Source organism: Lycorma delicatula, chromosome 1 (genome assembly GCF_047948215.1).
Source record: "Lycorma delicatula isolate Av1 chromosome 1, ASM4794821v1, whole genome shotgun sequence".
NCBI lineage: Eukaryota > Metazoa > Arthropoda > Insecta > Hemiptera > Fulgoridae > Lycorma > Lycorma delicatula.
The window spans coordinates 76,218,347-76,232,118 of NC_134455.1; the positions used below are offsets into that span (position 1 = coordinate 76,218,347).

The following is a 13,772-nucleotide window of genomic DNA, read 5'->3' on the forward strand; positions in this document are numbered from 1 at the left end:
TGTTACAATATCATTACTAAAGAATAAGAGTAGAAAAGATAGGTAAGTAAATGTTTTATGCTTTAGGATAAATCCATCCTTCTATCTTTAACCAAATAAAAAAAAAAAAAGAACAATTTATCTAATATCGTCAAAATAAAATTTATATAAAATATTAATAAATAAGCTTGAAGAAAAGTAATTTTTTTAAATAACACTAAAGAATTCATTAAACATTAAATAATAGCATTAAATTATCGGATGAAGTAAAAAAATATATGAAGCAAATAATTCATTTAAAAAAGAGATTTAGTTACCAATCAACCAATCAAGTGAGGGGTATTTTACACCCGATCAGTGTTTAAAAAGTAAAGTTGATGGACTGTGTTATTATGATTGGTCAGTCACGCAATAATTAATGGCTGTGTCAGCGTAATCCGGGTACAGAAGGACTATAGGGACGATTTTAATGGATTCCCACTATTTTATTAACAAGGTAAACTGAACATACAACTGTCACTGAGCTGAAAATACTGCCTACTTCGCCCAAAATACCACATTACCATCGCCAATTGTGATGAAGTTCCCTCTGCTTATGCAATTGTAACAATCCATGATTTGGATGCAGTAGATAATAAGAATAATACTTGAAATTAGAAAAAAAATAAATAAAAAACATTGAGATGTCAAATTTCTGATATAATTTAAAAAAAAAAAAAACAAAAAAACTACGAAGTACAACAAAGATAAAACAAACATACTTATTTGTTTAAAGGAGAGAAAATACTGATTACATGCTTAAGCTACATAAATAAATAGACTAACTTTAAAAAAGTACTGATTACCTCAAATACGTACAATTTAAAACCAGGAACATTAATCGAAAGAAAAGTAGTATTTTTACATTAAATTGGAACCCAAAATATTTTGAAAGGATTAATTTATATAATTATTACGATCCAGTGGAATATTTTCTTGATTACAGATACAGATTTAAGATAAATTTATTTATAAGAACAGTAAATTTACTTGAAAAGTACCAGGTACATAGACCAACATTTGTTTAGGACCATATTTTGAAACCAGGATTTTCAAAATTTGGATATAAATACAATATTTTTGTATATATATATATATATATACACATATATGTGTGTGTGTGTGTGTGTGTGTGTGAGTCGTAATAATAACTAAAGACACAAATGATGGTCAAAAAATTGTTATTTATTCAATGACACTGAAACTAACGTTACTTTTCAACATAATCTCCGGATTTTGTATTATCTTTCTGTGAGATTTCTTATTCCAAAAGAAAAAAAAAATGTTCCCTCGGTGTCTGAGCCTTTCTTATATCGCATTATTCAAAATATAAAAAAAATTGTGATAATACGAGATTGGGGCTGTAAAATGGATGAGACAATATCTTCCGATTCGACTTTTAATTAGCTTCCCTGTCCTTTGAACGGCATGAGGGCGAGTGTTATCATGCACGAGAATTATTCTTTTGAGACAGAATCAGGAATTTTTCTGAGAATTCTCTCTCCTCTTTGACAGAGAATACTTCTTATTTCAATTTATTTTCTAGCATGTTACAATAATACTCGCTGTTTATTGTACCTTGTTCTTTTAAATGGACGCAATAAATTGGGCCTGGAATATTTCAAAATACAATTAATATTACTTTACCGGTTGGTGCGTAGGTTTAGAGTGTTTTCATGTAGGGCAAACTTTGATGTTTCTATTTTATACTTTGATGTTTGGATTCTAATTTCGCTAAAAATCGTTGTTTAAATTCCGTAAAATCGTGAATTCCTTTTTGATTTTGAATCAACTGTCTTGAAATCCATCTCAAACACTTTTTGTAGTAATTCAGCTTATAGATAATAAATTGGACAGCACTGATTCTCGGACAAAAAATTTCAGAAATTTCCCAAATTTCTATGCGTTTCTAGCGAATAAGAAAATTAATGCGATTTTATAAGCGTCAATTGAAATTTCCACCAGTATTCCGTTACGATGAAAATCAGTGACACATGTTCTGCCCGATTTAAACTGTTCGATCTACTTGAAAAAATGTGCCCGGTTAATAAACTTTTACCATACTATTATAACTTTCGCGAATGAATTTCGGTCGTTTTTTCACCTTCAGAAAAAATAAGAATCTTATCACATGCTTGAATAGAGTCTGTTTTTCTACGGTATGCGTTTCTAGCGGGGGGCGATATTTTGAAATAAACATAGAGACGTTGTAATATTGGAAATTCTTTTTGAACATTTGATATTTGCTTTGTCAAGTTTGCCAACTTCAACGTCAGGCAGTTTCAGTTTATTATGTTAAATAATTTTTCCGCTGTTGCCATTTTTCTCTTTTATTATATGACTCTTACACATCACTAAGCTTATTACACATCACTAGTGATGCATAATTTTGTCTGAAAATAACAAGTTAATAATTAATTTAATTGTAAATTAAAAAAATAAATAAATATCATGTTTAGATACTTACTAGGAACTCCGGAGGCGTTTGGATCCTTGTGCGAATGCTTCATATGCTCCATAAGATTCTCTCCACCAAGGAAGATTTTGTGACAAATTGGACAGGATGTAGCGTTTGGACCTCCAATCAGAGCAGCATGTTGCTGCAACACATCCACACGGAGCTCAGCTTCCTGCCAATGTTACCACACAATAATCAAAAACTGAATTTTTCTTATACTAATTAATAGAGGTTTTACTATTATTTCCATCAAAACAAAAGGTCAAATGTTAGAAAAAAACAAAAACCATAAAATAATAATTAAAACATTAGTAACTTTAAAGATCTTTTTTTAATAAAGAGTAAAATGAATTATTTTTTTGGTTTAAAGTCAAAGTAATTAAAATGTATTTCTTTGAAATAATTTTTTTAGATTAGCTAGTTTATTCTACTTTCTCTTTTTTCATAATTTTGAAAATATATAGTAAACATGTTACAGATTTTTTTTGTTGTATATTTCACATTGTAGGTCTAATTAAAATTTTATAAAACGTAAAAAATCGCGATTAGAGAAAATAATAAATTTATTTAATATTTTACAATAATTTATTGCTAAAAATTATTCAAAAATCAAAATTAATGTTAAAAAGTTCATATCACATCCCCAGAGAAATATGCCGATTTTAAACAAAAATAGATTAACTAAAACAGAGTCATTTACTTAGTCAATACATTTTCTAAGCAATTTTTTTTACTTACACTCATATAGATTATAAATATCGTATCAATCAGTTATTTAGTGATACACCATAGTACATCAATATTCAAAGCGATATGCGCAGATTACGAAAACTGTATCTTTCTGCGCAGCAGAATAAAATAGTTGAAGTCTACTATACTTCTTCACAGAAAGTCTCGTAATTTTTGTTTTAATTACACACTATTTATGTATATATTTATTAAAGAATTAATTAGTATTAAGATATAACATAAAACGGATGTTCAGCAGTAATAAATTATCTTTCATATTTTTAAAAGGATATTATGTAATTTTATTATTTTTATTTAATTAATTAATTTTTTTAAAGAAAATTATAATGAATCAAGGAAATGTTTTGATACTGCAGACAGGTAATTAGATCCTTAAGATTATCCATTTTTGAGGTAATAAGCTATTTATTAAAAATAATCAATTAATATAGAAATGTAAATTATTAAACTTTTTAAAATTAAAATTTTAATCGTATATAAGATTATATTACGCCATTAAATTTTTATTAAAATTTACTCGATTATTTTTTATAATACTGTAATGTAAAATAATCTCCTAAGAAAAAAGTTTTGAAATTTCTATCACTTCCTTACTTATTATAATATACTATGAGAATACAATGATTTAGCTAAAATCTTTAAAGATAAAAGAATAAATACAGATGAAATAATATAATATGGTCGATCATGACCGTTAAAATTGCCAACAAACTCTTACTACAGTTTTGTTAACATATGTAAAACAAAACGATAAACAGCAGATCAAGTAAAATTCCATAATTAATATTTCACTCATTCGTTTTTCGATGCTTTTTTCTGTAGTATTTTTTCGCTGATGAAATTTACACCACTGGGTAAAAGTAACAATCTTTCAATATGGTGAAGTTTAATTTTTTCGTGTTATTTCATCTACCGACCGATTTATATTATTTCGATTATAAATAAGATTGTTGATAATTTTTACTTGAAAATTTTTCTAAAATTCGATAGATGTAAACAATTTTATTTTATAATTTATTTTGTCATTTTAGCAAAGATAAAAATATAAATAAAGCAAAGAACTGTTGAAATAATTTTTCATCAGAAAGCTCAAATTTCTCCTTTATTTATAGAAGTACCGAGTAATTCATCTTAAATATGTACTAATTATATTTAATTATTCCGTAATCAGTGAACATTCATTTTTCCCTTGGTTCTTATATTTAGTCAACGGAATTACATGGATTTAAGAACGAATTAGTCCATATGCTAATAATATTAGATTTAAAAAATTCTCAGGCAGTGAATCCAGAGTATAGAAATATAATACTTGGTTTTTAATTTAACGAAAAAATCTACTAAAATACAAGTTTAATTCCATATTTTTTTGAGGTATTAATAATATTCAGTTTTTCCTTTTTATAAAGCGTTAATATGTGAAATTAATAAATATTTATTAAATAATTTAAATGTTTTTCCGTTATTAATAAAGATAACGAATTATTTTAAAGGAAAGATCTTGAGCTAGCATAATCAGATTTTTAGCATTATTACATTTTTTTTTTTAAATAATGAAGTAGAAAAATAAATTTCATGTAGTTATGTTATTTTAAATTTAGCGCAGTAAAGTAATGCACCTTGATAATATTGAAATGAATACTACTAGGCTATTGTTTGCGTGCTAGATTAAAACTTTAAAGCTCCCTACATAACACTGTTATGCAAGTTAGATGAATTCAAATGCAATACATAGATCAATTAAGGAAAATAAAGAAAGTGTATTAAGTTGAAAGTATATTACTCTCCATACATTTAAAAGAAAATTAATTAACTATAATAAATATTTATTTATTAAAAATCTTTTAAATAAAAACGTAATAATATTTTATTATCAAAAATTAATAACTTAAAAGAACAATTAAATTAAGTTTATTTACAATTGATATGTGAAAATGCGGTTATTTATTTTATTATTAAATGAAGAAAACATTTATAAAAAATAATTTCCATCCATTTGTTTAATGAAAAGGATAAAATTAATGCTAAAGTTAGCGTTATAAATATACAAGGATATATAGAAGAATGATTCAAATCAAGCTGCAAAGGATTATGTTGTCGAATATTTATTCTTTAATATACAACTTAAAAATTACCTATTAAAAAGTTTTTAGTAAATTATATATAATTGTGGTTTGGTCAAATTAAATGGGTTTCTTTAGCATGAAGTACAAAGGGGGTTTACAAAACTATCAATGTGATTGATAAAAAATGTTCGCTTATAGTGACGATTTTAAGATTATAAGGCAAGATCACATGGTAATGTTTAAAAACAAATCTTTTTATTCTGATTAGTGCGTACTAAAAATCATATCAGGAACGGAAGAACTATACCAGGATTTGTGTGAATTAAGTGAAAAATGATGGTAAAGATTTGACCATCACAAAATACACAATTAATTGTAAAACAAAAAATAGATGTGATACATGAAATAATAATAAAGTAAATGCATAAATGAAAAATCTATAAAGTAAATCTCAATTAAGTATTATTTCAGCATATACTTTCGTACACGGTAAATGAGATGTAGAAAATTCAGGGGTTCTTTTAGGTAGATTTCATGAGAAAGCTACCTATTTTGTATGGGTACCATACGATGATTCGATTTCCGGAAAATTTTGGCATATCTTCGCGTTTTACATACCCCAGACACCCAAAACCACCATCACTTCACAAGTTTACATACACATTTGTATATATATATATTTATATATTTCACTTTATTGTGGATACGAGAACTGCCGTAGTTTTGCGACAATTACTTTCAAATTGATACATAGAATATATCGACCAAAAATCTTGGTCGGATTTGTTAATGAGCAAAATCGGACCAAGGAGGAGGAAATGGCGGTTGGGTCTTTTTCGAAAAAAATATCGCTATAACTTTCTTATTAAGTAAAATATCGAATTCGTTTAAAGTTCCTTCTATTCTCTGAATAATCGCCTAAAATCCATCTAAGTAAAGTTTTTTGATATCGCCAACCATTGGCTCAGGGAGTGGAAAAAATGGGGTTTTTAAGACAAAAACATCATACTTAATAGGCACATTATCGAATCGGTTTAAAGTGGTCGTTAGTCCTGTAAACATTACCTAAAAATTTTGTCTAAAACAATTTTTGATATGACCAACCCTTACGACAAAGGATGAACAAAATCAAATAAATAGTAAAAACAAAATATCGCTATAACTTAAATGCTTATCTTTGTACAATAATATTTATATTAAAAAAAAAAAACAAAGAGGGTTTAACGGCTCTAAATTAATGCAAATAATATTACACGTATAATCTACATACTTAAACCGCTAAATATTTTATTTTTAAAAATGTATATGTGATATCCTACTAAAAAATTTTAGATGTTCATGCTTTAATAAATGTAATTTTCTTTCCTTATATTTATTGTAAACTTTTTTCAATAAATATTTTATTAATATTTATTTAAAAAAAAATATTTACCTCTTATTTTATTAGTTAAGAAGAAATTAATATCGATCAATAAAATATAGTTCAGAAATAAAAACGTTTAAAGTTCCTATATTGATAGGAAGACAAGGAAATAGATATTTCTTTTCGGTATATTCAAACAAGGTATGGTATCTAAGTTGTAATACTTAATGTGGGTAGTGGGTAATGTAGGCCTATTGTAATTTCAAATTATCTTCTCAACATCACCGTTGTTACATTTATACATATTTTTAAATAAAACCTTCTAAAATTTGTCTTTTTTTATCAATACAAAGAGACAAACATGGAATCTCCCACTAATCCTGAAATAGGTGTGTTGTCAAGCAGTTCAGGAAAAGTCATAAGGAAGACTTGATAAATTTAGCAAAAGCTTGTAGTCCGTAGTCCGTAAAACGTAGCAAGTAATGTTTGATACGACCTCGTACAATCCGAGTTCGCCTACCCCTATTTTGTACCGCTGAAACCTACCCTCGCCTTCAGCGTGCCGAAAGGAATTTTTTTAGTTAGCGTTATTTAAAAATTAATCGACAGAGTAATATTTTGTAAAATAAAATCATTTAATTATATTTTAAAAAAGATTTTTTAAAAATGGGTCGGTGATTTCTTAAAAATGAAAATGGAACTATATATATTCCTTTCTTTTAAGCTGAAGTATTGTTTTGAGTTACACGAAAAAACGTTCTGTTGTCTGGTTTGGTAGAAATGAATATTGTTATTTCTAAAAATATCGATTGATTCATAATTGATACATTATAAAATATAATCTTGTAAAAGTATAGAAACCAGAAATTTTTTTTATAAAGGAAAAAATGATTGAATTAATAAAATTTATTTATTTAGCATTATTAATAGTTTTTTTTTACATATATGAATGTTCTGTCTATTACTATTATTATTTTAATCTAAGCAATTATAAATATAAACAGATATATTTTTTAATATTATTTATTTAGTTACAAGGTTCAAACTCAACCCTTTTCTCTTCCTAATGAGTCGTATCTTTGAATGACCACGGTCTGTAATACCGGAAGCAGAACTAAGGGATAAGGAGAAAGTATTCCAGCTCGTTATTAAAAACAAAGACCGTACGTCAGGAATTCATAATCCGCGTCGGGTTGCAAACATCTTTATTCTTACTGAGTTTTTGCGACTGGTACTAGGGGAAAGAGAATTCAGTTCTGGACCAGTTTTTATTTGCTGTTTTTATTTAATAACGCGGGAGGAATCCTCGTCTTGCCCATAAATTGCGGTAACTCATCTCGTATTCTGTTACTTGCCCCTTCTTCACTGTTTGGTCCGCTACTACATTTTATACCCTTTTTTAATATGCATACTTTTTATTATATAGGTGATAAATCTTTGGATAGGCCTCAATTTGTAACTCCTCCCTATTTTATAAAATGATAACTCTTAACCGCTTTATTATATCCATCTCAATGCTTATCTTTGTACAATAATATTTATATTAAAAAAAAAAAAATAAAAAAACTAGTTTTTCTTAGAAATAAAATAAGAGGGTTTAAATGCTCTAAACTAATGCAAATAATATTAAAAGTATAATCTACATACTTAAACCGTTAAATATTTTATTTTTAAAGATGTATATGTGATATCCTACTAAAAAATTTTAGATGTTCATACTTTAGTAAATATCTTTTTATTTCCTTACATTTATTAAAAACTTTAAAAAGATTTTTTTATCTACCACTTATTTTATTAGTTAAGAGGAAATTAATATCGATCAATAAAATATAGTAGAAAACGGGTGGTATATTATCATGTAAGCTGAGTAAAAGTACAATTAACATTTTTTTTTAAAAGATATATATGAACCGACGAGTTTTCTACTGTGCTGAAAGCAATATTTACAATTATCATACAGTTATTTATCCTTAGGCAGATTTCATAGACCAATTTTTTCCATTTTCCGGGCTAAATTCTAGTTCCTGATAGCTCCCATTTCTTTTTAAATAGTTAATAATCTTTACTCTTTTTCAACATCATTTTCTGTATCTTTTACTGATTCTTCTAGCATTGTTTTAAATAATCCTTTTCTTATCATGACATCATGTTAACCAATTAATTTATTATTTTGAATTATTGTTCTATTTAAGCTTTTATTCTTAATCATCCTCCTTCATTACGTCTTAATTTTTCACGTTTTAACTCCATTTAATATTTTCTAATCTCTTCCATATCCATATTTCAGATGCCTACAGCCTCCTTTCTTTTTAGTACCCATGTTTCATGTCTGCACGAATGGATATATATAGATGAGATTTAACAAAGTGTAAAACTAAGTATATACGTTTATAGTAAAATTAAAATAAAATCGGAAAAAATTACTACTTTCAGTGTTATCATTAATATTTAATACTAAGTAAATGATTAATTCATTACATGAGCTTGAAGTTTTTATGTGAGATTATCGTATGAAAGTTTGAAATGCTGTAGAGGTCGGTGAAAGTATTTGTACTTGTTCTGTTATTCCTTTTTTTTTGTTTATAAATGTTCATTAGAACAGACATTTCTGTTTTTAATATTCAGTTTTATATAATATTCTAACATAATGTTTTTTAATTTTGTAATCACCTGTTGAGAATTCTATAGCATATTTTATTCCTTAATAATTTAATTTAATTCTATCAATAAAGAGAGTAAATTTATTTGAAGAGAAACAGTGATCTAGTTTCCTAACAGTGCAATCTCAGAAATGCGTGAGTTTGGAATCATAGTAAAAGCTTCATGTTTTTGCTTCCTTGTATGAAGTAAAGGAAGTATTGTGATCGCGAAAAATTTCGCTTTTCAGATTACAGCGGAAACATCCATTTTGACTAGTTTCGGCATGACGTCTATACGTACGTAGGCACATCGTTTCGAATCAGACTTAATTTCCTTTTTTTAATTTTTTTTCTTTAATTTAAATATATTGATCTATCAGTAATAATTCTAATTATTAACTTCTGATTGTAAAAAAAAACTTTTACTATAAATAATAATTCAATAATAAAAAGAAAAAAAAAGATAAAATATCTGAAGTTAACAGATCAGGTTTTTTTTATTATTTAATTATGCAATGGGTGTATTTTTTTCTTACTGACGATCGAGATTGCCTTTAATTTAACAAAAATTCTTTATTCATTCCTCCATTATTCTTTTTCCATCTTATTTTTAACTGAGATAACTTTCTTAAAATGGATTTAGTATATTTGTTTTTTATAATCGTCATATTGAAACAGACTATCGAAAAATTAAAAAAAATATATATTTAAATAGTAGATAATATTATGATCTTGAATATATTCTTAATATAATATAATATATTCTTCTAATGGTGTTAAGAATGTTGAAATTGCATTATCACAAAAGCAGGTGAAAAATGAAGTATTTTTTAAGGGTAATTTTTAGTTATTTCTATGTCTTTTAAAAATAAATTGAAGTTAACAATAAACTTCAAAAAAACAAGATTTTATTGCGGGATAAAAGTTAAATTTTTTTTTATTAACTGGTTTATGCGATCAAATTCTTGAAAGACAAAATTTTTTCATGACTAATATAGATGTTAATTAATAATTTAGTTTTAGCTTTAACAATAAATGATATGATTTTAATTTATTTGATGAGTTACAATATAGCGTGATTTAATTAATACACAAGCATCCCTAGTATTTCTGATTATGTCTGTATATCTCTGTATGAGTATGTGTGTGACTGATGTCTGTATTCATGTATCATAGTGTCATGTTCATGCATATCTTATGTACCGTATATCATGGTACTGAAGATATATATACACTACATACGTACATAAATATATTTTATATACCTTTAACATTAATGGTTTTTAATATGAATGATAAGAGGTTTACAGTAAAAGTTAATATAAAATAAAATCTTATTTAATATATAAAATAATAAAATTTACTTATTTTTGTTTAAGCAAAACTTTTTTCATAATTTTGTACATCATGAAGAATACGTTTTTCCCTTCTACCATATATTTGTATTTTATATAAAAATGAAGTAAACTGGTCTTTTGTATTTACGATTTGTATGTTTATTTGGGATTTGATTTGATGTCATGCAAAACATTCGAACCGATTTTAACAAGCCTTATCTTTACTAGATTACCTTATCGTTAAAATGTTAGATATTTCTTACGAAATAACAGTATTCAATTAACGGTGTTAAAAAGTACTACATAAAAAATTAATTATAAATGATTTTATAAATTTTATTTTGTCAGAAACTTCACAAAACTTATGAATAGAATTCTGAATTAGCCCTTTTTATTCATGGTACATTTTTAAAATGATTTAAATACTAAGGATATGTTTTTCACACACACACACACACACACACACACACACACACACACACACACACACACACACACACACATATATATTTATATACTTCTTTTTCATATGTAGTTTCTTTTTAAGTAACTTGAATGAAAAGGGAAAAGTTCTTACTTCGATCTGTATCTATATTTTAATTCATAAACTGAAATATATTTAATGAAGCATTAATTTTACAAAATTCATAAATTTTGTTGAGAAATTTCACTAATGATCCCGTATTAACCATTTCCTCTAAATAAATTAAGTTAAAGGTATAATTTTTTTTTTTTTAATTATGTAGGATACAAAAATTATATATATTTAAATAAATTATTTTTTAATTCATTATCTAATATTGATTTGTTATCGCGTAATGACAAAATGGTAATGTTATTCTGACATTGATAATACTTTAATGAAACGTTTTAAAGACAATTAGTAGAAAGATTTTAAACATAAAAATTAAACTTAAAACAATTGAAGAATTTTTCTGGTTTTATATTTTACATGTGTAAATTTAAATTTAAAAATAATATATTCTTATAATATATAATTTTAAAATAATATAATATCAAATTAGAGAATCTTAATTCATAATTGGTAGTAATTTTTTGTTTTACAAATACTGTTTAGATCAAATGTAAATTTAAATTTTCATATAAAGTTTTAAATAGTTTAATCTGTATTTAAATACTATTTTTAAAAAAAACGTTAAAAAAATAATAATAAAACTGATTTAAAAAATCTCTTAAAAAATTCTGTTTCTGGGTTTAGATAAAAAATTATACCTAAAAAACTGCAAGGAAATCTAGCTATTGTAATACATCTGCAATGTATGTATACATCAGTGTCTCTTGAAATGCACTCTGAGGTTCAAGGTAAACACAATAAATATAAAAAAAGAAAATGAAGGTATTCAAATTCTTTTAAATAATAAATCATAAATTTTAACGTAACAATAAATAAAACAAAAAAAAAAAAATATAATCATTTTTCCTAATATATCCATACCGTTATTAAATTGTCTAAACGACGTTCTGTGTGTGCTCGTGCGTGCGTGTTAATATATGTCTGACATTTTTTTAAAGCATTAGATGAAATTTTGTAACGTTTGAAAAAATGCCATGTCTGGTCGGGATTCGAATCCGGGACCTCCGGAATATATAAATATTTTTTCCTGTTTAGCCTCCGGGAATCACCGTCAGGAATAACTTCAGAGGATGATATGTATGAGTTTAAGCGTAGTCTTCTACAGTTTCAGATCGACCATTTCTGAGATGTTTGGTTAATTGAAACCCAACCAACAAAGAACACCGATATCCACGATCTAGTACATGTATCTGTACTTATTATAAAATAACATGTCCTGACTGATTTATAATCACGCCCAGCAATAAAATACTGAAGATAAATTGATGAAAATTTGTATACACATTCCTCTTACGGTATGAGTGTTCACTTATACCGTCAAAAGTATTTTTTGAAATTCCGACTTTAAATAGTTAAAGTGAAGAAACACTGAATTTTACTCATTTTTGAATTTCTCATTAAAGAAATGAATATATCAACTTGATTTTCGGTGTATGTAATTCTCAAGTAAATATTTAAAAATAATTTCTAGTTTTTTCAAAATTCGACCTTGAAAGGGAATGAAGAAATTCAAACATATTTTAAACAATGATTGCAAATTTTTCCCATTTCCGACTTTACTAAACGAAATATTCACTCGATTTGGGCTTGTAAATACTCTTCAGATAAATAGCTAAAAAGCATTTTCGGGTTATTTTAAATTTCGATTTTTCAAGCGATGATAGACAGTGTAAGGCGAGGTGGCTCAACTAACACAGACACTGCTACTGTATGTACGATGCGACTGGCTGCACCCGTCACCAGTTATTTCACTAAAAGCATAAATTAAAAAAAAAAAAAAAAAACGAAGTACGGACACCTCCTAGTGGTGTTTATCGGGTAAAGCTAAGAAACGGCCGAAATACATTTTTATCCGTACGAGGGACAATAACTAGCTACAACTACTATTTATAAGATGGAGGCTGAGTATTTTGAAATCCGCATTCTTCAGGTCATTAAAAATTTCGGGTCCTGTTCTGACCAAACTGTTGCTCTGAAGAAATTACAATACACAGGTAGTTTTTATAAACTGAACTTGCTTTAATCCTTATTTATCATTATTATTCTGACAAGCATGAGTTTAATGGACAAAGAAGATCCCAGGGGCAGATCCCTGACCGGCTGTCTTTTTACAACTCGTGCAAATTTCGTACTATTTGTGTTCATTTCTTTTTAAGATACTTTGTATTTTTGAATAATAACTTTTTTTTGCAATTGAAAAAATAAAATAAGCTTGGCGTTGAGAAATTAATTTTTGTATTCATAATGGAATTCTATATTTCGCGAGCAAAGCCACTACTACGGGAAATACTGATGTTATATATATAATTATAAATAAAAACATGAATGAAGAAAAATATAAAACAAATTTAATGTGTATATATGTATGTACGTATATATATATAGTAATTAAATTATTTACTGTTTCTAATGATTAAATATTTTCCATGAATATGACTTATTATACGACTCTGTTTACGGCATGTTTAAATTTATAGTCAATTAATTTCAATTAAAATATTTAGTTATGCATAATATTAATGGAAATTAAAAATAAATGAAACAGAATC

The 13,772-nt window shown here is 26.2% G+C and overlaps 1 protein-coding gene across 1 annotated transcript in view; it reads right to left on the bottom strand.

Moving 5' to 3' along the window:
• LOC142317536 (uncharacterized) overlaps window positions 1-13,772 on the bottom strand; it is a 421,737-nt gene that overhangs the window by 13,828 nt on the left and 394,137 nt on the right. The window contains exon 6 of the mRNA XM_075354096.1: window positions 2,482-2,648. Within this exon, the coding sequence (XP_075210211.1) occupies window positions 2,482-2,648 (167 nt within the window). The remainder of the gene's footprint in view (window positions 1-2,481; window positions 2,649-13,772) is intronic.